The sequence below is a fragment of the Pollachius pollachius genome, assembly GCF_949987615.1.
Source record: "Pollachius pollachius genome assembly, chromosome: 2".
NCBI classification, from domain to species: Eukaryota; Metazoa; Chordata; class Actinopteri; order Gadiformes; family Gadidae; genus Pollachius; species Pollachius pollachius.
In genome coordinates, this window is record NC_136935.1 from 51,178,150 (window position 1) to 51,204,739 (window position 26,590).

The 26,590-nt window shown below is 47.6% G+C and overlaps 4 protein-coding genes across 5 annotated transcripts in view; 3 read left to right on the forward strand and 1 right to left on the reverse strand.

Moving 5' to 3' along the window:
- The window catches only part of grk4 (G protein-coupled receptor kinase 4), a 46,484-nt gene extending 44,532 nt beyond the window's left edge, over positions 1-1,952 (reverse strand). The window contains exon 1 of the mRNA XM_079729175.1: positions 1,634-1,952. Coding sequence (XP_079585301.1) covers positions 1,634-1,685 — 52 coding nt within the window. The 5' untranslated portion in view covers positions 1,686-1,952. The remainder of the gene's footprint in view (positions 1-1,633) is intronic.
- Positions 1,953-3,626: 1,674 nt separating this feature from the next.
- LOC307092009 (target of Myb1 membrane trafficking protein) lies at positions 3,627-15,766 on the forward strand. Of its 2 annotated transcripts, none has more exons than XM_079758866.1 (15): positions 3,627-3,769; positions 4,960-5,044; positions 5,900-5,978; positions 7,602-7,751; positions 8,081-8,215; positions 8,592-8,735; positions 11,312-11,428; positions 12,223-12,356; positions 12,910-12,946; positions 13,190-13,328; positions 13,621-13,684; positions 14,036-14,111; positions 14,486-14,545; positions 14,869-14,908; positions 15,023-15,766. In XM_079758866.1, the coding sequence occupies exons 1-15, from the start codon at positions 3,697-3,699 to the stop codon at positions 15,157-15,159; spliced, it is 1,470 nt and encodes a 489-aa protein (XP_079614992.1). In that variant the 5' UTR covers positions 3,627-3,696; the 3' UTR covers positions 15,160-15,766. The 2 variants fall into 2 exon arrangements, with proteins under 2 accessions (XP_079614992.1, XP_079614993.1); XM_079758867.1 differs by having other exon boundaries at positions 13,193-13,328.
- A 245-nt stretch (positions 15,767-16,011) lies between these two features.
- Positions 16,012-24,518, forward strand: get3 (guided entry of tail-anchored proteins factor 3, ATPase; the record flags this gene model as incomplete). Its single annotated transcript, XM_079729922.1, has 7 exons — positions 16,012-16,154; positions 17,169-17,316; positions 17,727-17,875; positions 18,652-18,802; positions 19,483-19,590; positions 21,648-21,845; positions 23,057-24,518. 7 exons carry the CDS (start codon positions 16,012-16,014, stop codon positions 23,183-23,185), a joined length of 1,026 nt encoding a protein of 341 aa, XP_079586048.1. The 3' UTR covers positions 23,186-24,518.
- A 1,531-nt stretch (positions 24,519-26,049) lies between these two features.
- The window catches only part of LOC307071419 (bestrophin-2a-like), a gene marked incomplete at both ends in the record, with an annotated part of 2,333 nt that continues 1,792 nt past the window's right edge, over positions 26,050-26,590 (forward strand). Inside the window, 2 exon segments of the mRNA XM_079730398.1 lie at positions 26,050-26,201; positions 26,412-26,506. Of these exon segments, the coding sequence (XP_079586524.1) occupies positions 26,050-26,201; positions 26,412-26,506 (247 nt within the window).

Consider the following 26,590-nt stretch of genomic DNA (forward strand, 5'->3'; position numbering starts at 1 on the left):
GAGCTGTCGCGACCACAGTCAACAGGTAATGGAAGAGCTCTGCACCGAGGCTGTGGGGGAGCTGAGGTCTACGCGTCTTCTCTGTAGCGTCAGAGGGATCTCAGCTCTATGGTGACCCCTCTGGTGCAGAACCAAAGTGTCTCCGGGCAATGAGATAACATCACACACAACTGTCATGCAGCTTTTGCATTGCATTTGATTAGGAAATCCTGAAAGCAACAGTAGTTAACCGCAGCTCTGATTGTGTCTTCATTGAACAACTAATTGTCATTTAAAAATACAATAAAGATATTTGATTAGCATTTGAAAGAAATAAACAATTTTGCTTACTTTCGTAGCTAAAGTAACAGGCCTACTTAAAGCAAATTTACTCATCATTGCACATCAACCCCACCATCTATTCTAGCAAATACCTTGCCTTACAAGTCAAGTATATAACATGTAGCTCACTCATTGGGTTTAGGTCATAACCACAGCCCCTGAGGGACAGGAAGGCCTCGCATATGAGGCGAGACCTCCTCCTCTTGCAACGAGAATGTTGTGAACACATGATCCTCAACTTATGTAGCCCATTCTAAATGCATTGTTGTCCGGTAAAGTGAACCATCGCCAACACCACTGGAACCAGTACCGTTGAGACATACAGCCTCATGGTCCAGGGGGCCCAACGCCTCACAGTTCCACTCCGTTTGGAGAGAATAAAAGCGGCACGGTTCACCTTTAATCACAGCCGAGTCGACACCTCCTGGTTCCGTCTGATGAGGATGGATTCACCCCCCTCACCCCCACTAAAGGGTCTCTGCATGGCCTTTTCCCCCCGATTCATGCATCATTATCACAGTGAAATTCATCCGTGTATAAAGACACAGACCTTTGTTTGTACAGAACCCCCGGGTCCAGTGGAACCTATACCCAGGTGGGGGGGGGGGGGGGGGGGGGGGGGGGCTGGAAGGCCCATCACCCGCTCCCCAGATTCAACCGCTCATCATCAAACCCTAAACGGTGAGACCAGTCGTCAGGGTCTCCTCCGCTCTCCAGATGTCAATGCAGTGGAATTAATATTTCTGCGTCAAACGGGTGTCCTATGGCGCTCTGCACGGCAGGAATTACGCACTTCATTATGGTTAACAATGCAGAGGAGAGACGACAGGTAAAGCAGCTCTCCCCCATACCGGAGGAGGAGGCCTGGATCACCGTGTCGGCCTGTTCTGATCTCATCCTGGATAATGGACACTGCCTGGAGTGCCATCATAAGCCTTTATTCTCAAAAGCCACCCAAAGCTTCCCTCCTGAGGAGAATAATTGCTCGTCTTGATGACATAACTCGGATCTTGGACCAGTTCACCCGGACCAGGCCTGTCAATCCAGCCCTGAAGCCACCCTTTATAGGGGGAACTGGGCAATAAACAGCTGGCTTCCAGTACGGACATCGCCTCGGTGTTTTCCGGGAGGAGGAAAAACACTGCGTAGGGGAACCGTGGAGGACCGGAGGGGAACGCACGGAGGCGCAGTCCGGCCGGGCGCAGCACAGCCATGGCCCGGATCACCTCCGGATCATCTCCGGATCCTCCCCGCGGTACAAAGAGAGAGAGAGAGAAAAAAACTCTTTCGTCCAGTGGATCAGGACACTTACCTTCTCTGGCCTTGAGGAGAACCGTGTTGGCCACGATATTTTCAATCTCCATTGTCAGAAGCTCAGTCCCCTGCAGCCGCGACGCATTTCACTCCGCGTAAAAAGAGGGTTTCTGCAGCGTTCAGACGGCCGGTGGTTCGGTGCTCAGTGGGCGATCACTGCACTGGCGCATAGTAGGTGTTAATAGTGGTCGTCGTTGTTCTCCATAGCTGGATTTCTTGTGGATTTCTCCACCTCTAGAGCTACGCGACCACGACGGCTTGTTAGCATTCACAGCCTGGCTCCCTTTCCTTTCCTTCTGCCTTCCTTCCTTCCTTCCTTCCTTCCTGCTTTGGCTGCCTCCCTCCTCCTCGCCTCTCATCTGCAGAGAGGCGAGAGTGGGAGGGAACCATTTACAACCACATGCACGCGCGCAGGGGCGCGCGCGCACACACACACACACACACACACACACACACACACACACACACAAACAATTAACTAGGTTTGGTCCAAAAAAGGATTATGCATTATGATTAAAATGATAAGCATGCATTTGTAGCGTTTATTTTGTGTGTGTGTGTGTGTGTGTGTGTGTGTGTGTGTGTGTGTGTGTGTGTGTGTGTGTGTGTGTGTGTGTGTGTGTGTGTGTGTGTGCGTGCGTGCGTGCGTGTGTGTGTCGTTAGCAGCGGTTAAAATGTGACAATGTGTGTGGTTTGAAGGTACCCTGGTATGTTCAGCCAGATTGTACAGCCTGGGGAAAATAGATAACAGATACTAACGACTGTTTTTATCAGGACAATTCTTGTTCCAATTTTGATGCAACCTTCATATTTTTTAAAACCATGGTAGCCTACTGTTGCAAAAACTGAAACATCTGTGTGTGTGTGTGTGTGTGTGTGTGGGGGGGGGGGGGGGGGGGGGGGGGGGGGGGTTGGGGTGTGTGTGGGTGTGTGGGTGTCAAAAGTGAAGATATGTCCACAATATGTAGGCCTACAGAAAACACCCCTGCAATACAGAGACAGAATATTAGTATATTCATGCATATATATATATATATATATATATATATATATATATATATATATATATTTGTTTAAGAACATAAAATCATCGTAGAACCAATTTAAAATGATTGAATGTAAAACCTTTTTTAAAACTAACTTTTCGATGAAAGCATTGTCACAATACCCACTGGTCTGTTTCCTATCATCACAAGCAATAAAACACCCGTTGGCCCATATAGACTAGCTAACCATACTACAGCATCCATCGCAGTCCACTCATTCAATAGACAAGTTCGTTTTTCAATCGATCGGGACCAACACACGCTCAGTTGGCTGATATAAAGACTTTATTGTTTTAATAAGTCTAAATATTGAAGATTACAGCACAGTAGAGAGCACATTGTGCTGCTCTGCTGCAATCTAGTGGTGAGAACTAGTCGCTGCAGACAACGACATATAAGACCTACCAGCCTAAAAGTTATATATTTTGAAATGGTCCTGCAAACAATATGCACATATTTAACTGTTTCATGAAATTATATTCGAATTTATCTTATATGGTGCAGGCCTATGCCTTTTATTTGGTTATGTTAAATAAATACATACTGTAAATACTTTTTGCTTCTCTCTTTGCTGCCATCTAGTGGTAAGGACAAGGCACTGCAGACGACAACATATAAGACCTAACAAGTTAAAAGTTATACACTCTGAAATGGTTCTGCATATAATACCAAATGCACATATTTAACTGTTACATGAAATTATCTTCGAATTCAGTTCATAAGGTGCAGGCCTTGGCCTTTTATTTCGTTATGTTACATATATATTTGGTCATACCCAACTTGTCCAGACTCCAAACATGCATCGTTTACTTTTGTTGTACTTTCTAAAGCATCGATAATCTATTAAGGTGTTAAAGGTTGTGTTAATAAGCTTTATGGACCTAATCTCGGTTGTTTCCTCACTCCCTCACGTGACACAGCGCGTCGCAGCCCCAGAAAGAGGAACTCAAACCTGCTGGTCTCGATCAACTCCCGGTCCAGCCGTTCTTTGCATGGTTCCTGCTCGTTTCTTAAGATGTTTTCACTCGGGGACACCATGGAGTACCTTCTGGGGAGCCCGTTCTCCACTCCGGTCGGTCAGAGAATCGGTAAGTCTGCATGTAGAGGAGGGAGGTTCGTTCTTGGGTCGCATCCCCTTCTTTAATTTATAGGGTTTAATGTGCTGGGTTTGGATCTTGCAAACGCCTGTTACAGCCCGTATACTTAATTATGTTCATCCTCATGTTAAGAATGTAATTTAATTGATGTTAGCAGAGGGCTAAACACAATCTGAGACTATTATCTGCACCAATAGGGCTGCGTTTCCTCGTTCGGCTCTTTTCGCTGCACATCGGGTCGAAAACGTTGATCAAACATTTCCCAATGTTTACATCGGCTGCTCCTTTGCCTTGTTTTGGAGGCCATACCTCCAACACCTCAGATAAATCAAAAGGGCCATTCTCAAGAGAACTATAGTGTATGTTTTAAGCTATTTCTTGATTGTTATAGCTGAACGGGTGTGTTGTGTTCTAGAATGAGGACTATTGAGTGAGGTGTGACAGTATAAACCTACATGTTGATGCGTGGAGCGTCTGAACGACGCGTTTCTCCCCCAGACCCCCGCTCGCCTCTCCCGTCTGATCCGCTGATTGTTTCTCACGCTGCGATCATGGATGCTCAGAGCAGCTGACTGTCACATGAGTGAGGGGAGAGAGGGAGGAGGGAGGCAGACTAAGAGTTAGGGGAGGCAGGGAATTAGAGTTGGAGTTATGGGAGAGAGGGAGGCGACGAGAGAGAGGGAGGCAGGGGGGGAGAGTTAGAGTTAGGGGAGGCAGGGAATCAGAGTTGGAGTTAACGGAGAGAGGGAGGCGACGAGAGATAGGGAGAGAGGCAGGGAGTGAGGTAGAGTTAGGGGGGAGAGAGAGGGAGTTAGAGTTGGACTTATTGGAGGCAGGGGAGAGAGGGAGTAAGAGTTAGGGGTGGCAGGGGGCAGAGAGGGAGGCAGGGGAGAGAGGGAGTTAGGATTAGGGGAGGCAGGGGGGAGAGAAAGGGGGAGTGAGGGAGGCAGTGACCAGGGGATTTGAAGGGGGGGGGGGGGGGGGGGGGGGGGCTGGATGAAAGGCGCCTTAGGACCATCTCGAGGGGGGGACAGCTGAAATTGAAGAGATGCTGAGCTTAGCCCCAGAAAAACACCCTTCAGCACCGTTTACTGATGAGAGCCGTAACCAGAGGCCCCGCGGCCCCGGTGGTCGTTCTGCGGTACTAATGTAAAGTCTCTGTGTTGTTCCCTCGCTGACAGAGAGGGCCACCAGCGCTGTGCTGAGATCTGAAGACTGGGGCCTCAACATGGAGATCTGTGACATCATCAACGAGACCGACGACGGGTGCGTGATCACCTGACGCCTCGCTGTGATAGGACGGGCTTAGTTACCCCTCTCGCTGTGTTAGGACGGGCTTAGTTACCCCTCTCGCTGTGATAGGACGGGCTTAGTTACACCTCTCTGTGATAGGACGGGCTTAGTTACACCTCTCTCCGGTATAGGACGGGCTTAGATACACCTCTCTGTGATAGGATGGGCTTAGTTACACCTCTCTGTGATAGGACGGGCTTAGATACACCTCTCTGTGATAGGACGGGCTTAATTACACCTCTCTGTGATAGGACGGGCTTAGATACACCTCTCTGTGATAGGACGGGCTTAATTACACCTCTCTGTGATAGGACTGGCTTAATTACACCTCTCTGTGTGCAATCGTTCCTGTCAGGACCGAAATTTTGTATAATAACAATAATGGAGATCTAAACTCACATTTACATTTACATTGAAGGGCAGACGCTTTTATCCATAGCGACGTAGAATAAGTACATTTGTCAGCAGAAAGAGAAAAAACAATATATGTCTGTCGGTGCAGTAAGGATGCTCTTAGACCCAAGTGCTAAACACTAACAATCACTAGGTTAACCCATTCCCTGTATACAATAAAGATAGCTAGGATAAGGATACTCATTCATGATAGTTCGTGATACTTTCTGAAGGATGACAATCACAACAAAAAATATGAAAAATGCAACTTTTCTGTAAAATAGAAAAGAGTACAAAAGGAGTTACTGGAAACAGTTATTATCTATCACACACTGTTCTAAAAGAGATTCTACCTTGAAGAGATAGTTAATGATATTATCCGGTTCTGATGATCATCATGGTAGTCATTAGGCCTCTAACATTGTGCCCTCCCAGGCCCCGAGACGCAGTCAAAGCCATCAAGAAGAGGGTGGTGGCCAACAACAACTTCCAGGAGGTCATGCTCACTCTGACGGTAAACAAGCCTTCATGAAGATCAGGTCATGGTTAGAGATGTACTGATACTGTTTTTTCCTTCCCGATTCCTGAACTTGAGTATTGGCGGATACCAAGTATATACCGATACAGCATCTAGCATTGTAACTACTAATAGCTGTTTTTCTTATCGAAGGGTTCTATTACGATGACAGCGATGTAAAGTCGGTTCAGTTACATTTGACAAAAGATAATTTGTCTAAAGTTCTCTGCCTGTGTAGTAAAGGAGTTACGTGATGCTATCGGATCGGCGCATAGGCTTGCGAACTTGCCAATAACAATACTGCATTTTAGTCAGTATCGGAGGTATATCCGATACTGGTAGCGGTATCGGAACAGCTCTAGTCATGGTTCATCAACAAGTGAAAACATCGACACACAGCCCACGTGAACCAACAACCCTCTGAAACATATACATCTCAAATGATCCTTTCAACAGCTGAAGAACTTGTGAGGCACTTTGGATCAAACTTTCTACCAAACAACTCAATTGAAATTCGAACGTTACAGCCTATCTCAAGAGGTGTATGCGTATTTTGCACAATGGCAGTTTTTCTTTTTGGGTACATGAATTAACCATTTATTAACCATAAATGACCTGTTAGTTATTGCCATAATAGGCATTAACTAACAGGTAACTTATGTTTCGCTTCAAGTTTACTGATGGTGTTCAGGTTAACTAAAGGAATTAATGTATACATTATTTAAAATGGTTAGGGTTAACCCTAATCCTAATCCTAACCCACTAACCCCCAACCTTACCCACACCCCTATTGTAATGCTATACTCAACTGTTTATGGTTGCATGTAGGTTTTTTTCGAACCCCAAAGGCTGGTGTATGTTTAACCAATGAGGAAGTCCTGAGATGGACGCCACACCTCTCTATAGAGGAAGTGTCTCTAAGGAGGGCTCTGGGATATCCGATGATTAGCAATCTGTTATTGGAAGTTTAGGCCTGGACTTAGTTTGACCTTCTCCTTCCTTCGCCATTAGTTTGGATATAGCAGTGTATGTTGGCGGCATTTGGCTCAGGAGGTAGAGTGGGTTGGCTGGTAACCTGAAGGTTGTTGGTTCGATCCCCGGCTCCTCCCAGCTCCCACCCGAGTGTCGAGGTGTCCCTGAGCAAGGCACCTCACCCTGACTGCTCCTGACGAGCTGGCGGCCGCCCTGCGTGGTTGACACTGCCGTCGGTGTGCGCATGTGTGCATGAATGGATGAATGTTAGAAAAGCGCGGTATAAATAGGCGAGTTTCAGATCGTCTGCATTTGCGCGCATGCATGCATGAGACTTGAGTACATCCGCCGGAACTAGTCAGAAACACGTCAAGTTCCCAGAACGACAAGTCGGACACAGGTGCACTTCTCGTTGTTTGAACCATGGTTTGAGCAAGCATAGTTTGGGAGAGGGCACGCCTCTTTAAAAGGAGATGTCATTTCTCACGTGGAAATTCCAACCAACCAGGGCAAAGTTTTGACATTTCTGAAGTTTTGATCCCAGAATGCATTATGTTATGCGAGGCAATGCAACGCATGCTTGATCCGAAACTCGCCTATTGCAGTCCGTTTACCATTTAGGTTCTATCGTGTCCATGTTCCCCTCAGGTTCTGGAAGCCTGCGTGAAGAACTGTGGGCGGCGGTTCCACACTCTGATCGCCGCCCAGGACTTCATCGAGGGGGTGCTGGTCCGGGCCATCCTGCCCAAGTACAACCCCCCCACCGCGCTCACGGATCGGGTCCTCAGCCTCATACAGGTGGGGGTCCATCGACCTGTGGGGCGTTGACCGCCATGACGTCCAGAGAGAGACTAGCTTCCACAAGCTGCATTTTCACTCTGAATCGACTTTTTTTCCTTAAATCAGGATTTCTTCCTTGCTGATTTAAGGGAGTTTGTTCTTGGCCTTGTGGGGGCTTGGGTCAGGGGGGTCTCATAAATATTTGGCCTGTTAAGCCCTTTGAGACTGTAATGGTGCTTAAGGGCAATTTTTTTTTAATTCAATTAAATTCAGTCAACCAAATGTCGGGACCGAAATCTTGTATAATAACGTGTGTGTGTGTGTGTGTGTGTGTGTGTGTGTGTCAGTCGTGGGCCGATGCCTTTCGCAGTACCCCCTCCCTGTCGGGGGTGGTCTCGGTCTACGAGGACCTGAGGAGGCGGGGCCTGGAGTTCCCCATGACAGACCTGGACGCCCTGTCGCCGATACACACCCCCAGCAGGGTGAGACAGGCACCTGTCTCACTGCCAACATATCGTCAGCCTCGTAGCATAACTGATATCGTTAGCCTAATAGCATAAGCCTCGTATCATAACTGATATCGTCAGCCTCATAGCATAATTGATATTGTTAGCCTTATAGCATACTTGATATCATAAGACTAATAGCATAATTGATATTCAATAATCACTATCTGCCTAAGTCATCTGACTCAGGCATTTCTGACGCTAAATACAAGATGAACCTTAAAATATGGCTCAGGAGATTATGCTACGAGGCTAACGACATCAATTTATAATGATTACAAAAGGAATCTGAAGCAGCTAATGGGTTCATCCTCACCTGAACCTCACCGATGCAACATCCTCGTCTCCATAGAGCATTCCGGAAAACGTTTCCCCGGAAACGCCCCTAGTGGTCGAACCCCCGCGGCGATCTGAGCAGCAGGCCTACGCCCCCACCTTGAACACCCCGCCCCAACCCGAGACATCTGAGCGGCCCGTCAACCTCTCTGCTGAACAGGTACTGACACCGAGCCCTGCCCTCTACATGGCTTAATGCTGTTCTAGAGCCCTGCCCTCTACATGGCTTAATGCTGTTCTAGAGCCCTGCCCTCTACATGGCTTAATGCTGTTCTAGAGCCCTGCCCTCTACATGGCTTAATGCTGTTCTAGAGCCCTGCCCTCTACATGGCTTAATGCTGTTCTAGAGCCCTTAGTGCTGGCTGTTCTAGAGGTCTTAATGCTGGCTGTTCTAGAGCCCTAAGTTCTGGCTGTTCTAGAGGTCTTAGTGCTGGCTGTTCTAGTGTTCTAGAGCCCTTGGTGCTGGCTGTTCTAGAGCCTAGTGCTGGCTGTTCTAGAGCCCTTGGTGCTGGCTGTTCTAGAGCCCTTGGTGCTGGCTGTTCTAGAGCCCTTATTGCTGGCTGTTCTAGAGCCCTTGGTGCTGGCTGTTCTAGAGCCTAGTGCTGGCTGTTCTAGAGCCCTTTGTGCTGGCTGTTCTGGAGCCTAGTGCTGGCTGTTCTAGAGCCCTTGGTGCTGGCTGTTCTGGAGCCCTTGGTGCTGGCTGTTCTAGAGCCTAGTGCTGGCTGTTCTAGAGCCCTTGGTGCTGGCTGTTCTAGAGCCTAGTGCTGGCTGTTCTAGAGCCCTTGGTGCTGGCTGTTCTGGAGCCTAGTGCTGGCTGTTCTAGAGCCCTTGGTGCTGGCTGTTCTGGAGCCCTTGGTGCTGGCTGTTCTAGAGCCTAGTGCTGGCTGTTCTAGAGCCCTTGGTGCTGGCTGTTCTAGAGCCTAGTGCTGGCTGTTCTAGAGCCCTTGGTGCTGGCTGTTCTGGAGCCTAGTGCTGGCTGTTCTAGAGCCCTTGGTGCTGGCTGTTCTAGAGCCCTTGGTGCTGGCTGTTCTAGAGCCCTTATTGCTTGCTGTTCTAGAGCCCTTGGTGCTGGCTGTTCTAGAGCCTAGTGCTGGCTGTTCTAGAGCCTAGTGCTGGCTGTTCTAGAGCCCTTGGTGCTGGCTGTTCTAGAGCCCTTGGTGCTGGCTGTTCTAGAGCCCTTATTGCTGGCTGTTCTAGAGCCCTTGGTGCTGGCTGTTCTAGAGCCTAGTGCTGGCTGTTCTAGAGCCCTTTGTGCTGGCTGTTCTGGAGCCTAGTGCTGGCTGCTCTAGAGCCCTTGGTGCTGGCTGTTCTGGAGCCCTTGGTGCTGGCTGTTCTAGAGCCTAGTGCTGGCTGTTCTAGAGCCCTTGGTGCTGGCTGTTCTAGAGCCTAGTGCTGGCTGTTCTAGAGCCCTTGGTGCTGGCTGTTCTGGAGCCTAGTGCTGGCTGTTCTAGAGCCCTTGGTGCTGGCTGTTCTGGAGCCCTTGGTGCTGGCTGTTCTAGAGCCTAGTGCTGGCTGTTCTAGAGCCCTTGGTGCTGGCTGTTCTAGAGCCTAGTGCTGGCTGTTCTAGAGCCCTTGGTGCTGGCTGTTCTGGAGCCTAGTGCTGGCTGTTCTAGAGCCCTTGGTGCTGGCTGTTCTAGAGCCCTTGGTGCTGGCTGTTCTAGAGCCCTTATTGCTTGCTGTTCTAGAGCCCTTGGTGCTGGCTGTTCTAGAGCCTAGTGCTGGCTGTTCTAGAGCCTAGTGCTGGCTGTTCTAGAGCCCTGTCCTCTAATAAACATGGCTTAGTGCTGGGAGTTCTACTGACCGCAGGTCTACAATATGACCTTAAATCAAAAGGTATTGGGATGAGTACAGCAGTGGTGGTGGCCTTGGCTGTTCTTCATGTCTGGTTCACGGATGCGTTAAGCAACAGTAAACAGCTTTACATGCGAAGAACATACAGTAGATGTGCTTGTTCACTCTATGAGTTTGTTTGTCGCTGTTTGTTGGATTTTCCCCAGATCTTCAGATCAACCAGCACGGTCATTTTCCCCGGCTTTGTCTTCTGTAACGAGTCCTATTCAGAGTCTCTAGCAAGGCCCTGGATAGCTCCAGTGTGAGCAGAACTCGTACCATATGCGTACCGCACTGTACTGTACTCCCCCCCCCCCCCCTGTCTTAATGGACAGAGCCCGCCCTGTGAGTGGACCCATTGGACTCCCCCCCCCCCCCCCCCCCTCCCTCCGGCCATCCACAATGCAGCCTCCGTTGAATTATTCAAACCCTGACTCACCTTTCACCAGAGCTTAACCCTCAGTCTCCCTGGCTTTCAAAGCTGTGCCTCGCTTTCCTTTTTTTGTACAGCCTATTTATTTATTCATTCCTGTTTCTGTTTACTTATTGTTGTGTGTGTAGTACACCAATGTCCCGCACTAGGAATGACTTGGAAGGATATAGATAAATGTTTAATGAAATACTTGAGTAGTCTGTCCTTTAATTTGTTTTTCTATTATTTTCTAACTAAAGTATTTTGTTATTTATATACTTACATTAATATACTTTTTAATACTTGGAAATTAAATACTGAAAAACAAATATATTTATTTAACATTAGTATTTAACATCCAAGTTTTAATTTCCAACTCCTGTCGCTGTTATTTCTGCATGAACACAAACGTAATCCTCCAGTCCCACCGTTCCCTTGCTGTCGCTATCTGTTAACCTGTTAACCTGTTAACCTGTTAACCCTTCGTTCTCCAGGAGCAGAAGCTGCGTGGCGAGGTTTCTCTGGTGAAGGGGAACCTCCGGGTCATGTCTGAGATGCTCAACGAGCTGGCGCCCGGCCACGCCCAGCCTGACGACACCGAGCTCATACAGGTCAGTACGGGTTCTCGGGAGCTGTTCCTCATAGGCCCTCAGCAGCCCCCACTCACTAGAACGGTTCCTAAACCTTCCTCACCACATCTTTGGGTACATTTCTGCGACCCTGACTTCTTACATTTGTCTGCGTGGCAAAGGTCCATGCTGCACCCCACCTAGGTGACTTCTTTTGGGCTCCTCTAGACAAAGGTCGCGAGGTGGAGGTGGTGGTGGTGGTGGTGGTTTATTCCAAAGGCTTGATCATGAAACATAGCAAGGGTGCCGAGTGCGTGTGGTGACGTGCTGGTTTAACGAAGGCACACTGTTCACTCAACGAGCAACAGGTGTGCATCCTCACCCGGCCCAAAGACCAATCAGACTCCTCCAGGTGAGGCTGTTCAAACCAGCCGTCCCCCACACACTCCCACGGTCTGCCTCTAGTGAATGTGTGCACACTGGACCATCCTCTGATGCAATGTGTATACACAATTGTAGAGAAAACGTGTCCATTTGTATATACAGTGATATATAGGACCTTTTTCTAATTATGTATCATCACATATATATAGATTATAGATCTGCAAAGTCCTGTGACCCCGATATGGAACACACACACACACACACACACACACACACACACACACACACACACACACACACACACACACACACACACACACACACACACACACACACACACAGATTCTGGACGTATGTCCCCTTAACTTACCATTCAAATGATCAATCTGAGATGGGGTATGAGGGTCATGATGTTGACCCCACTGTGTCCGCCCCCACCGTGCTCTGAGCAGCAGCTGTACACGGTGTGTAAGAGCATGCAGACCAGAGTAGTGGAGCTCATCCCTCGCCTGCTGGATGAGGAGCTGATCGCAGAGCTGCTGGTGATCAACGACGAGCTCAACAACGCCTTCATCCGCTATGAGAGGTGGGCGGATCCACCAGACCGTACCTCTGTCTGTCTCTCCCTCCGTCTAAAAGCAGATCCACCAGACCGTGCCTCTGTCTGTCTCTGTCTGTCTGTCTGTCTGTCTGTCTCTCCCTCCGTCTAAAAGCAGATCCACCAGACCGTACCTCTGTCTGTCTGTCTGTCTGTCTCTCCCTCCGTCTAAAAGCAGATCCACCAGACCGTACCTCTGTCTGTCTCTCCCTCCGTCTAAAAGCAGATCCACCAGACCGTGCCTCTGTCTGTCTCTGTCTGTCTGTCTGTCTCTCTGTCTGTCTCTCCCTCCGTCTAAAAGCAGATCCAACAGACCGTACCTCTGTCTGTCTTTCTGTCTGTCTCTGTCTGTCTCTTCATCTGTCTCTCTGTCCGTCTGTCCGTCTGTCTGTCTCTATGTCTTTTCGCCTGTCTGTCTGTCTCTCCGTCTGTCTCTCTTTCTCTCCGTCTGAAGAAACTCTCTCTTGAAATTACATTTGAATATAGACGCATACATTTTGATTTTGGTCTGGTGTTTTGACGTTCTCCGATTGTGTTTCAGGTTTGAGAGACTCAATAAGCAACAAAGCACCGGGCAGGTAAAAAACGTTTACATTCCACTCATATGTGCATGCATTGTTGGTGTTACTGTTCAATGCAGAAAACTACACATGCATTACACTATACCCCTGACCTAGTTTATTAAAATAGAAAACCATGCACACTTCATTCACGATATATCATTTTACCTTTTTCTCTTGAAATATCGTGTTTCCTTTTCCACTAAATACATCATGTTGTATTTTGAACATGATACATCGCGTTGTCTGCACTTTCTGTAGCAGAACCCTCCCAGTGTCCTCAGTCCTATCGACCTCAGCCCTGTGGCCCCGGCTCCCGGCCAATCAACCACCGCTACGGCCACAACCGGCCAATCAGCAGCCAGCAGTCAGGCCATCCCCAGTGCGGTCGCTAACCACAGTGAGTGACTTCTGCTTTAACATCTGTTGAGCTGTACGTGCCAACACCCTTTCTTAAAGGGTGAACCATGCCAACAGGTGTGAGTGTGATCAGCCCTTACGAGCCGTTTGGCGGACTGATCTATCCAGCGTACATCTAGGCGGACACGCCCACTTGTGATGTCACTAAAACACAGGAAGAGGCAGATTTTCAAACGGCTTGTACCGGCCGATCCCACTCACACCTGGTGGCGTGACATCCCCCCCTTTAGGAAGAAGGCCTGCATAACAATCCCGCTGTCTCCCTCCTACAGGTGCGGAGGAGTTTGACATGTTTGCGCAGACACGAGGCTGCTCATTGGCTGAGCAAAGGAAGAGGTGGGTGTTGACCATCCCTGGAAGGAGGGATCCCCCACTCTGAAGGAGGGATCCCCCACTCTGCGTTCCTTCTCCCGATTTCTTATTTGCTGATTAAGGGAGTTTTTTCTTGCCCTCTTGGGGGGCTAGGATCGGGGGGGGTCATAGACACACGGCCTGTTAAGCCCTTTGAGACTGTAGCTGTGCTTAAGGGCTGTACAAATAAAATTGAATTGCCCACGGATTGCAGGAATAAACAAATGCTGTCCAACCCAGACCTCCGTATAGTGTCTAACCTGTGGGTCTGTGTGTCTGTGTCTGTCTGTCTGTGTGTGTCTGTGTGTGTCTGTCTGTGTCTGCCTGTGTGTCCAGTGTTCGCTACGAGGATCCAGGCGCTGTCGAAGGTTTGGCCGGGGCTCTGGACACCCGGTTGCATGTGACAGGCGTGGTGCGTACCGTAGTTACACTCAATAACACTTTGAAGTAATTAACAGTAGCTCAGGAGGCAGAGCAGATTGGCTGGTAACTCGAAGGTTGCTAGTTCAATCCCCGGCTCCTCCTAGCTAGATTGTCGAGGTGTCCCTGAGCAAGACGCCTCACCCCGACTGCTCCTGACGAGCTGGCTGTCGCCCTGCGTGGTCGACTCCGCCGTCGGTGTGTGAATGTGTGCATGAATGGTTGTAAGTTGCTTTGGGTAGAAGCGTCAGCAAAATCCCCTCAATGTATATGTCATTGGTCATATTGAGTTCTGCATTATGTGTTGTCTGAGCGGACCGATTGTAAATCAAGGAGCCTTTCTCCCCTTGTCATCTTTTCCCCTAGGTGCCATCAAAGCAGAATCCCCCGATGAGTGATGTTGACCGGTGGTTATCTGCTGACATGGTGAGCTATGATACATATGTGTCGTCAAACCATCACGTTTTGGTCTTAGACTTGGACTCAAAGAGGCAGTTTGTGGTACAGAACACACAGACACACAACAGTTGCAGATCATCCATAGCAGCCATCATAAACAACATTACAGTCCAGGCAGGCGTTTGAAGTGCAATTACAAAAGAAAGTACACCGCAAATCCCCTAGTTCATGTATTTCACCGGACCTTGGTAAATGGACTGCATTTATGCAGCACTTTACTAATCAGGGACCACTCAAAGTGCTGTACTATAGGTCTCTAACGCTGTTCATGTTCGTGTTTTGATTCGCAGCAAGATCATGCTGCTGTTTCTGAAGGGGTTACCAGCGAAGGCAAGTCGAGTTTTCTCTGTTGGTTGTTGTCAATTCTATTGTGTGTGCGTGTGCGTGCGTGTGTGTGTGCGCCTCACCAGTACAGACGTGTTCTAATCAATCTAATCTTCTCAGAGTTTGACAAGTTCCTGGAGGAGAGAGGAAGAGAAAGTGTTGAACCATCGCGTCCATTACAGCCGTCCACATCCAGACTGCCCACGCAACCTGCCCAGCAACAGGAAATGTCACATGACCAGCTGTTTTCACTGTGAGGAGTTTCAGAGGCAGAGTACACATATTGGTCCGTAGAAACTAGCCATCTCGTTAAGAAATATCACTGGGTAACTGACACACACACACACACACTTTCTCGCTTTCTTTCTTTCTCTCTTTCTTTCTGGAAAGTATGTCCTAAGTGCCTTTGGTATTCTTGTGATTTTTTTCGTCTTTACACAGAGATCTTTACCATTCCTAATTTTATAACATATTATACTTCAGTAGAAAAGTGTGTCATTCTCTTGAAATAATTGTGCCAAAATTCACTTCCCAGAGAATTGCAACTGAGTATGGACTTTGTTTTTGAGATAATATATTTATGAAAGGTATAATGAAGTGATTATAACATTAATGTGTACATGGTGGACCTATGCCATTTGATTTCTACGCCATATAAATAATTATGGGAATATGTCGCTATATATTACTCGGCTGATCATTTGGTATTATATACATCAACAGCATTTTGTATGAAGTTATTCAACAGGAGACTAAGAACAACAATAAAAAAAAACGTGGTAACATGTTGCCCGGTGGTGGTGTCGTATGAAGAACAGGCCTACTGGTATTTCAGATCCATGCAGCAAATTACTAATATGATACCATTACAGTAATCTGTGATATTCATGGCTGGACATTACCATTATAGAATTCATTTTTTTATCGAACTAGATTTCAAAACGTCTCGTACGTAAACAGCAGTGAGTGACCGGGTCCATACATTATGAGCCCGTCCACTTCGTCGCCCACCCCCGGGCTTTGGTACAGTCCGTGACCAATGTTGCCAGATTGGGCCAGATTTCCAGCCCAATCTGGCAACACTGGTCCGTGACTCGTACACAGACAAGATGGCGGCTTCACTGGAGGATGAATTCGAAGACGCTCCCGACATAGAAGCACTGGACCCGACATTGAAGAACATCATCGAGCAGAAGTCCTTAAAATGGATCTTCGTCGGCGGGAAGGGCGGCGTGGGGAAGACGACGTGCAGGTGAGCAAGTCCGAGGAGAGCCGCCTCCTTCTCATCACATGGTGGAGCGGTGGACCTCCGCGAATGTGGTTCAATGAGGACGTGGAGCTCAGACATGACGTCTAGATGTTATCTGGTCCTCGGCCTGACAGCCGGTGGACTCATCTGGGCTGGTGACCAGCGTTGAGTGGCGCTCCGATGGAGCCGGTCCCTCCTGGATCCAGGTCGCACCGGAGCTAATTAAAGCTAAAGCTACGAACCAGCTGACGTGACTGTGCGTCTTCTTCGGGTTCCTGGACTGAGTGATTAGGGTCTTTAGGTTTCCTGCTTTTCTTCTTTTAGGTTCTTCTTCAGGTTCCTGCTCTTAGTTCTCAGGATCTTCAGGTTCCTTCCTGCTTGGTTCTCAGGACCTTCAGGTTCCTGATGCTCTTCTTCAGGTTCCTCTTTAGGTTCCTGCTCCTGTTCTCTATGTTCCTGCTCCTAGTCCTCAGGATCTTTGTGGAACAGATGGACTCAGAGAGCTGGGGCTTCGTGACCTGTTCCTGTTCGTGTTGTGATAACTGTTGATGTGCTCTGATAGGTTCATAGTGTTCCTGTCAGTATCGGACCCCAGCTTCACACATGACAGTGAAAAACCTTTAAACTCTACAATAAAACAGGGGACTCTTGTCTAAACGGTGCATTTAATGTTTGAATTACATTTACATTAAGGGCATTTAGTAGGCCCCTTTATCCAAAGCGACTTACAGTAAGTACATTTGTCAGAAGAAAGAGAAACAACCATATATCGCTGTGGTACAGTAAGGATGTTCATAGAACCAAGTACTAACCATCACTAGGTTAACCCATTCCCTGTACACAACACAGACAGCTAGGATAAGGTTCTGCACAATGCTAAGCACTATTTGTAAGTGCAAGGACGTACAACATAAAATAAATCTATATATTAAGTGACAGGATTGTTACAGTTATTATAGAATTATTGTGTTAAATATGAACCTGTTTTAACCTCCGCTGCCATCCGTCCGTCCTCAGCTGCAGTCTGGCCGTCCAGCTGGCCGCTGTGAGGGAGAGCGTCCTTATCATCTCCACAGACCCGGCCCACAACATCTCGGACGCCTTCGACCAGAAGTTCTCTAAAGTCCCCACGAAGGTTAAGGGTTATGAGAACCTCTTCGCCATGGTGAGTTTAAGGGTCTTGGTAATAACATGCTGCCGGTCAACTATTGAAACGAAAAATGAAGTAAATACTAAAACATGGCAAACCATCTTTTGTTTGTTTGGCTATTCACATAAGACATGGCTAGTAGAGAGATGGTATATTTTTTCCCTCTCTTCTGACAAATGTCAATCGCTTTGGATAGAAGCGTCTGCTAAATGCACTGAATGTAAATGTAGAGAAACGGCAACATTAAGATAAGTGCTTTGTGAATTTGGTGGGATTAATTAACCTGGTCATTTTCTTTTATATAAAATATCTCTAGAGTGTAGCCTGAGGTTTTCTCAAAGTGTGTGTGTGTGTGTGTGTGTGTGTGTGTGTGTGTGTGTGTGTGTGTGTGTGTGTGTGTGTGTGTCGTGGGTGTGTGTCCCCAGGAAATCGACCCCAGTCTGGGCGTGGCGGAGCTGCCCGATGAGTTCTTTGAGGAGGACAACATGCTCAGCATGGGCAAGAAGATGATGCAGGAGGCCATGAGCGCCTTCCCCGGCATCGACGAGGCCATGAGCTACGCAGAGGTCATGAGGTCAGCACACCAGTCCACTCCCGATCGTCCACAACGCTGGGGCATTGTGCCAACTTGTTCTAGATGTACAGGCTTAAAATAGCTCTTGGTTGAAATCACTTCAAATGATATACTAATACAAAAGGTTTTGTTATGTCGTGATTTTTCATGCTTCAACCCCAAATTAAACTTAGAAATAATGATATCATTTGAAATGGCAGTTGCTCTAGGCAAGGTTAGGGAGTTGAATCATTATTATTGTTAACAGTCCTTATGCAATGATAACGACATATCACATGCCTTCATGCATCACAACGCTAATGATGCCTCATGATGTTACAAAGTTGTGTATGCCGATTAAAATGCGTAAATGGTATTCTGTTGAAATGTGTAGATGTTATTTTGTTGAAATGTGTGGATGTTATTCTGTAGAAAGGTGTAGATGTAATTCTGTTGAAATGTGTAGATGTTGTTCTATTAATGTGTAGATGTTATTCTGTAGAAATGTGTAGATGTTGTTCTATTAATGTGTAGATGTAATTCTGTTGAAATGTGTAGATGTTGTTCTGTTCATGTATAGAGGTTATTCTGTTAATGTGTAGATGTTGTTCTGTTAATGTGTAGATGTTGTTCTGTTAATGTGTAGATGTTGTTCTGTTAATGTGTAGATGTTCTGTTCATGTGTAGATGTTATTCTGTTAATGTGTAGATGTTGTTCTGTTCATGTGTAGATGTTATTCTGTTAATGTGTAGATGTTGTTCTGTGTTTAATCCGCTGTGTGTGTGTGCCTCGTCAGGTTAGTGAAGGGGATGAACTTCTCGGTGGTGGTGTTCGACACTGCCCCCACTGGCCACACCCTGCGCCTGCTCAACTTCCCCACCATCGTGGAGCGAGGCCTGGGCCGCCTCATGCAGATCAAGAACCAGATCAGCCCCTTCATCTCCCAGGTGGGGTCTCTCTCTGTCTCTCTCTGTCTCTCTCTGTCTGTCTCTCTCTGTCTCTCTCTGTCTGTCTGTCTCACTCTGTCTCTCTCTCTCTGTCTCTGTCTGTCTCTCTCTGTCTCTCTCTGTCTGTCTGTCTGTCTGTCTCACTCTGTCTCTCTCTCTGTCTCTCTCTGTCTCTCTCTGTCTCTGTCTGTCTCTCTCTGTCTCTGTTTGTCTGTCTCGGTTTGTCTCTCTCTGTATCTGTTTGTTTCTGTTCTCTCTCTCTCTCTCTCTCTCTCTCTCTCTCTCTCTCTCTCTCTCTCTCTCTCTCTCTCTCTCTCTCTCTCTCTCTCTCTCTCTCTCTCTCTCTCTCTCTGTGTCTGGTTCCTGTGCTCCTCCAGATGTAACATGATGGGTCTTGGGACGTGTGTGTGTTCTGACTGGTTATTTGTGTGTGTGTACTGACTGGTTCTGTGTGTGTGTACTGACTGACTCCTGTACCCCTTCCAGATGTGTAACATGCTGTGTGTTTACTGACTAACATGCTGGGGCTGGTGTGTGTGTGTGTGTGTGTGTGTGTGTGTGCCTCTCTCTGACTGTGTACTGACTGTTTCCTTTGCTCTTCCAGATGTGTAACATGCTGGGTCTGGGGGAAGTGTGTGTGTGTACTGACTGGTTCCTGACTGGTTCTTCTCCTCTTCCAGATGTGTAACATGCTGGGTCTTGGGGACATGAACGCCGACCAGCTGGCCTCCAAGCTGGAGGAGACGCTGCCCGTCATTCGCTCCGTCAGCGAGCAGTTCAAGGACCCGGTACGTTCCTCCTGAACCGCTCTGACCTGAAGGTCTGGGCTTCACATTTACATTTACATTAGAGGCGTTTAGCAGACACTTTTACCCAAAAGCGACTCACAATAAGTACATTTGTCAGAAGAAAGAGAAACAACAATATATCTCTGTGGGTACAGTAAGGATGTTCATAGAACCAAGCACTAGCAATAGAATGTATTTAAGGTGGTGCCTGGTACCCAACACCACTTTCTGAACCGTTGTGTAGCATAGTTCACAAATAGTATACAGTAATCCTGTGATCGCTGATTTCCAGTGTTGGAACTAGCGCGTTATTAAGTAACGCGTTACAGTAACTAAGTTACTTTTGCGGTAACGAGCACTGTAACTAATTACTTTGTCAAAATCAGTAACGCGTTATCGTTACTGCGATTTAAACAGGCTTGTTACTCGTTACTTCACGTGCGTAACCCAGGACTACAGTTTCCGTGGTGGACGTGAAGCGGACGTGAGTCACGTGACGCAGCGACGCGCAAGTAAATGAATTTAAACAATGGCGGCAGTCGACGACAGTCAAGGCGTTGTATTTCTCATGGAAATATGCACATTATTTTTCCTTTCTGACAGTAAAAGACATAAGGAATATTTTGGTGACCTGTCACCTTTTGTGGAGGTTCGAAAACTCTAACCACATCAAAAACTAGCAATTCTTATCTGATAAAACATCTTCAGAAACAACAGGCATCTACCAAGCTAGTTGAAGACCCTGAAGGTAACACAGGTGATGCTGCTGCTAACGTCAGCTCCGCCGACGCTAAAGGAGAAGCCACTCCAGCCAAACAACGAAAGCTTGATTTTACAAAGCCTGTTGCACAGTCTATAACCCAGACACAGCTAAACAAATGATGGAGATGTATGGACAAAGACTGATATAGACATAGACATACTAACATAGACTACTTAAGCACTTTATCCACCATTATTGATTTAATCAGTTGTTTTATTTATCTAAACGGCCAGAGTGGAGGAAATATTATATTTGTCAAACATTAACTATGTTTGTGAGGCTGAAAGTACTTTTTATTTATTTAGTTTCTCTTTGTGAGGCTGAAAATACTTTTAAGTTTGCCCATCATTATTGATGATGAGGTCTCCAGTTGGTGGAGTTTAGCTGTTTTGAGTAAAGGTTAACTTACAAAGAACGGATAAACCTCACTGTGTTTACATTGAAAACATCTATTGTATCAGTTTTGCACTATTGATTCCTACAGTTGCTAAATGGTCTGAGGCACAGTTTAATTTTTGCACTGCCAAAACTATACTTTGTACCTGTTTCAATGGCTACGATAAATATGCCTATCAAAAGTTTCAAAACATACTGTATGTTGTGTTTTGTTGATCCACTTCTTCATCGTAGTGATACTGGGTACAATGATAAAATTTTACGGTTGTTTTGTCGAACACTATGCCACATCAACCCCAAAGTAATGTGTGTGCATTTGTAGAGGGTTGGAAACAGTTGGAAACAATGGAAATATTTCATTTATTTGCACTCACACTACTACACTGCTATGGCACGTTCAGGTCACTAGGTGGCGCATTGCGCTTGTGGTAGGATAGGACTTACGTGTAAGCAAGCCAGAGGACTGGCAGCCTCCCTAGCTATCCAGTTAGGGAGGTCCTTTGCCACATTAACGCAATAAGATAATATAGAAAAAAAAAAAGTTACTTTCCCTAGTAACTAGTTACCTTGAAAGTAACGAGTAACTTAAAGTAACTGAGTTACTTTTGAAAGAAGTAACTAGTAACTGTAACTAAGTTACTAATTTAAAGTAACTTGCTCAACACTGCTGATTTCTAACGTCAGATAGATTCTCACCAGAAATGGCCGCAAAGTCAACAACTCCACATTCCCGCCCTCCTTCACAAAATCCTCCATCTACGCCTTCTGTCATCGTCTCCATTCAGAGCCCCCTAGTGGCAGAAGTGACGCATCATACCTCTTTAAATGCCCCCCGTTCTCAAAGCGCTGTGCGGCCCCAGAGCTGAACTAGCACCTGTTCCTCATCCTCCTCCTCCAGGAGCAGACCACCTTCATCTGCGTGTGCATCGCAGAGTTCCTGTCTCTGTACGAGACCGAGAGGCTGATCCAGGAGCTCGCCAAGTGCCGCATCGACACGCACAACATCATCGTCAACCAGCTGGTGTTCCCCGACGGAGAACGGCCCTGCAAGATGTGCGAGGCGCGCCACAAGATCCAGTCAAAGTACCTGGACCAGGTAAACCCACGTCCCCGCTGGGATGGGAGTCACGCCTTATCAATTTATTGGCGCGATGGATCGTTCACCGTGTTACAGATCAGGAATGTGGCCATCAAGTAAAGCTTAGAAGATACACGATGCCTGGCAGAATGTCATATCTCCACAACTTGGGGAACTGGCTGTTTAGCCGGAGACCAGGTCTCTAGTGGAGACTAGGACCCTGTGCCGTTACTCTCCCCTTAACCAGAACGTTGCTTTGAGTTCCCTCCGCGGCAAATCCCCGCAAAGAGGGAAGTGGGAGGGAAGGTCTTTACCTATGAAATGGTGCACTGCTATAATTAATATTATGCAAATTAGCATAATCACGCGCAGCATCGACGTGTCTACACCAAAGGAATAACCAAAGAGTAACCTAACCAAAGAGTTAAATCCAGTCTATGGTTAAATAATTAAACATAATGTGTAACTGTTTGACAAACTGTTTGAGTTCGCAAGGTATCCTGGGTAATTCGTCATGCTCCCTTAGCTGCAAGTGAGGTACCGAGCTGGCCAGCTGCCAAGGGATGATTTTAAGGGATAATAGGCGCTCCCTCTCGCTCCCTAAGTATTGGAACGCCCCTACCCCTCCGCGGGAACGCAGGGGGGGTAGGAGAGTAGACTAGTTGGAGTAACGGGACGGGGCCGGTCTTCAGTAGGGTGGAGCCTAGGTCTCTAGTGTAGGTCTCTAGTGTAGGTCTCTAGTGTAGGTCTCTTGTGTAGGTCTCTAGTGTAGGGCTCTAGTGTAGGGCTCTAGTGTAGGGCTCTAGTGTAGGGCTCTAGTGTAGGTCTCTAGTGTAGGGCTCTAGTGCAGGTCTCTAGTCATAAGACTAGGGCTCTGGCTAAGTCAGCTCATCAGCATAAGCAAGCCAGAAAATTGTCTCTCCATTATCACTTTTTTTGGCTTTCTTTCTTGGCCCATGAAAACACCAAGAAGCAGCCAAGCGACCAGAGAAATGCATCGCGTCACACGACCAGGAGACTAGTATAGGAGGTTAGCCGGGTGGCCGGTTCGAATCCCGACCGGTACACAATAAATGTGGACGGGGGGGGGAGTAGTTGTGCAGCACTCTCCTACGTCCTCACCCAAGGATGAGGTGCCCTCGGGCAAGGCACCTGAAGCCCCCACCTGCTCCACCGGGCGCTGCACTGCAATAAAGGCTGACCTGACGGAGCTCTGTTTGTCCCTGCAGATGGAGGACCTGTACGAGGACTTCCACATAGTGAAGCTGCCCCTCCTGCCCCACGAGGTGCGCGGCTCAGAGAAGGTCAACACCTTCTCCAAGCAGCTCCTGGAGCCGTACAAACCCCCCAACAAGTGATCCCCGGACCCGAGAGGACAGCACACGACCACCTCCCCCCCCCCCCAAGACCCCCCCGCTCCATCCCCTCGCCCATCGCCCCGGCAACAGCCTCAGCCTCAGCACCACCACCCTCCTCCTCATCATTATCCTGGAGCCAGACTTATTTACCGACAGAACAATTTAAATGTACACACACTTAACCGGCAACGTCTGGAGGATTTGCATCCATCTCTTCACGCACACACACACGTTTCGTACACTTGATCAGAATACGCTTCATCACAGGTCGCTCTCTACTCTCTCCTCGTTCCCGCCCCCTTGTGTCATGTCCCCCCCCCCCCCCCCCCCCCCCCCCCCCCCGTTTGATGTAGTGGTGGACCTGTTGGGAGACATGATGGTTCCATGGTGAAACTGGTCCTACTGTTGATGCTTGTTCTGTGCGTGGCTCCCCCAGCTGTGGGTCTGACCTGAACGTCCATCCCCCAGAGTAAAGCGTGGCCCGCGTGGGCTCACATCGCGCTGTGTTTCCTTTCTGCTCCTTCATTCATGAACCGTTGAGGGATGATTTCGTTTTTTTATTTGACCATTTTAAGAGGCAGAATGTTTTGAATCCAGCGACAGGGAGAGTGGACAGGGCTGTGGATATTAATACGGAAAAGTGTCCTTTTGCTGTCTAGAATGTTCAATCTCTGCATTTACGTACTCGATGGGGGCAGAAGCATTTATTACGAAATATTGGGCAGGTTTGGGAGATTTAAAGGATATGAAATGCAGTTAATATGAGGTAACGTGATTATTATGCTAGGGCAGTTGGATTGGTAAAAGGTTGATTATCTGAAGGAGATTGAAGAGTTAAACTCTCAAACCCAATGAAAAATAGAGCTGCATTGGTGAAGATTATTAAATGTATTCTGACTCTTTGTAGATTCATCTGCAAAAAGGTAAAGACAATAAAATGTAAGACTATACTCTAAAAAAAGAGCTATAGAAAGCTATAGAAAGGCTTGCATTTGTTCATTTAATGCATCGACAATGTCAACTTTAAAACATAGTATTTAAAAGCTTATTATAGGAAGGAATTAAAAAGATGAATCTGGCCTAGAAGTTCACTCTGATTTACCCATCCTAGCTTTTTTTTTAACATTAAATACACTTAATTAACATTAAATACATTGCGATTAACAAAACAATTTTCCTATCTTCAATCAAAACCAATAAGACAAAAGTCTTCTGCAATGGATGGGAAGCCTCAACGTTTGCTTCCACTTAGCGATTTGATTGCTTTTTGGTTGTTGTACATCTATTTTAGATAGTTTTTCCTTAACTTATTTTGTGACCAAATAAAATACACCTACTTAATTGGCAAGCCTAAAGGTGTCATTTCTTTCTGACCTTGTAGCTGATTAAGTCAAACATCTAGGGTTTAAAGCCAGAGGACTCAAAGACGTCCACCCTCTCCCCCTCTCTCTCTCAACCCCTTTCTCTCCCTCTCTCTCTCCCTCTCCCCCTCTCTCTCTCTCTCTCTACCTCTCTCTCCCTCTCTCTCTCTCCCTCTCCCCCTCTCTCTCTCTCAACCCCTTTCTCTCTACCTCTCTCTCTCTCTCCCCCCCTCCCCCTCTCTCTCTACCTCTCTCCCTCTCTCTCTCAACCCCTTTCTCTACCTCTCTCTCTCTCCCCCCCTCCTCTCCCTCTCTCTCTCAACCCCTTTCTCTACCTCTCTCTCTCCCCCCCTCCTCTCCCTCTCTCTCTCAACCCCTTTCTCTACCTCTCTCTCTCTCTCACCCCCCCTCCTCTCTCTCTCCCTCTCCCCCTCTCTCTCTCCCTCTCCCCCTCTCTCTCTTTCGCCTCCTCTCTCTCTTCCTCCCCCTGTCTCTCACCTCACCCCCCCCCCCCCCACACACACACACACATACACACAGCACACAACTGCTGAACCAGCTGATGAAGTCAAATTTCTAGGTTTTTAAGCCAGAGGACGTTGGAGACCTTCAACCCAGACAACAACTGACGGAGCGTGAAGTTCAGGATCTACAGAGTTGGACGTCATAACAAAAACACCTGAACCCAATCGTTCTTTAAATCCAAAACATAATGAAAAGTGAATGGATCCTCAGAACTGCTCTTTAACCAGGTATAAAGTATGAATGATGCATGGTCAAAGAAGAGTTCTGAGGATAGTTTTCCTTGGACCCTTTCATCAAACATACCCACACCTCGCCTCGGGCTCTTTCATAACCACAACACTCCAAACCATCCTCTCTTCCTGTGAACCGGCCTCCCTCGCCCCCCCTCAGCGGCCTGTCGCTAGAGGTCCCGTCAGCGCTGGGGGTCCACTAAGCCGAACTGTGCTCTCCCGGTTGGGGGGCTTTGTTAACGAGGTCCTCTGCCCGGGGCTAGGGATTTACCCGCGGGGCTCGGCGATGAGGCTTCAGTGATTAGGACCATGTACCCGGTCTCAGAGCACGGCTGACGCCAGCGGTTACGTGAGTTGCTCTGCTCTCCTTCGGACCCTCGGTACTGAACTGGTGGTACTGGTGCGGTGACTGGAGGTAGAGGAGGGGGTGGGCGTCATGAAGTAGGGATCCACTTTTACGCGGGCCGGAGACCCACTAACGAGGTCGAACCGTTTCGACATCCAGAGGGTCGAGGAAAAGAGAAAACGGCCGGAATACAAGGTGAGGAAGCATGTGTTTTTATATAGACAACAGGTAGGACATTATGGACATCGGTGGTGCCTTTTACAAGCAATGTGGAGCTGGTGCATTGGATGTGCATAAAAATGTATTTGGAGCGATTGAACATGGACACCTTCTGTATGTTGGATGGTGATAATGCTCTTTTATAGCACTGCTGTTGAACCCCTGCCCCTCCTGCTTTTCCCGATGACCGTCACCTACACGGCCCAAGTGGCCAACGCGCGCTTCTGCGGTTTCTCCAAACTTCTGCTGGCGTGGAAGGGCAGCATCTACAAAGTGTTGTACAAAGAGTTCCTCGCGTTCTTCGCCATGTACACCGCCATCAGCATCACGTACAGGTGCGGGAGTCTGGGTCTGAACCAGGTCCATTCTGGAAACATTTGCTCCTACCTCCATTGTGTTTTGATGTCTCTCTTTCATTGTCTCTCTTTCTCTCTTTCTCTCTCTCTCTCGCTCTCTCTCTCTCTCTCTATCTATCTCGCCAATATTTGTTTTTTTATCAACAAAAACACAAACTAATAGCTGCATTTCTGTGTTTCTCTTGTTAGATTCTTTCTCTACGACGACCAGAAGAGATATTTTGAAAAACTTGCGATCTACTGCAACCATTACGCCAGCCTCATCCCCATGTCCTTTGTGCTCGGTTAGTGTTTCAGAGACTAGAGTACACAGAAGGGGGTTGAACCTAGGCTAAAGAGACCCAAGGTAACCTGCCAGTCAGCATTCC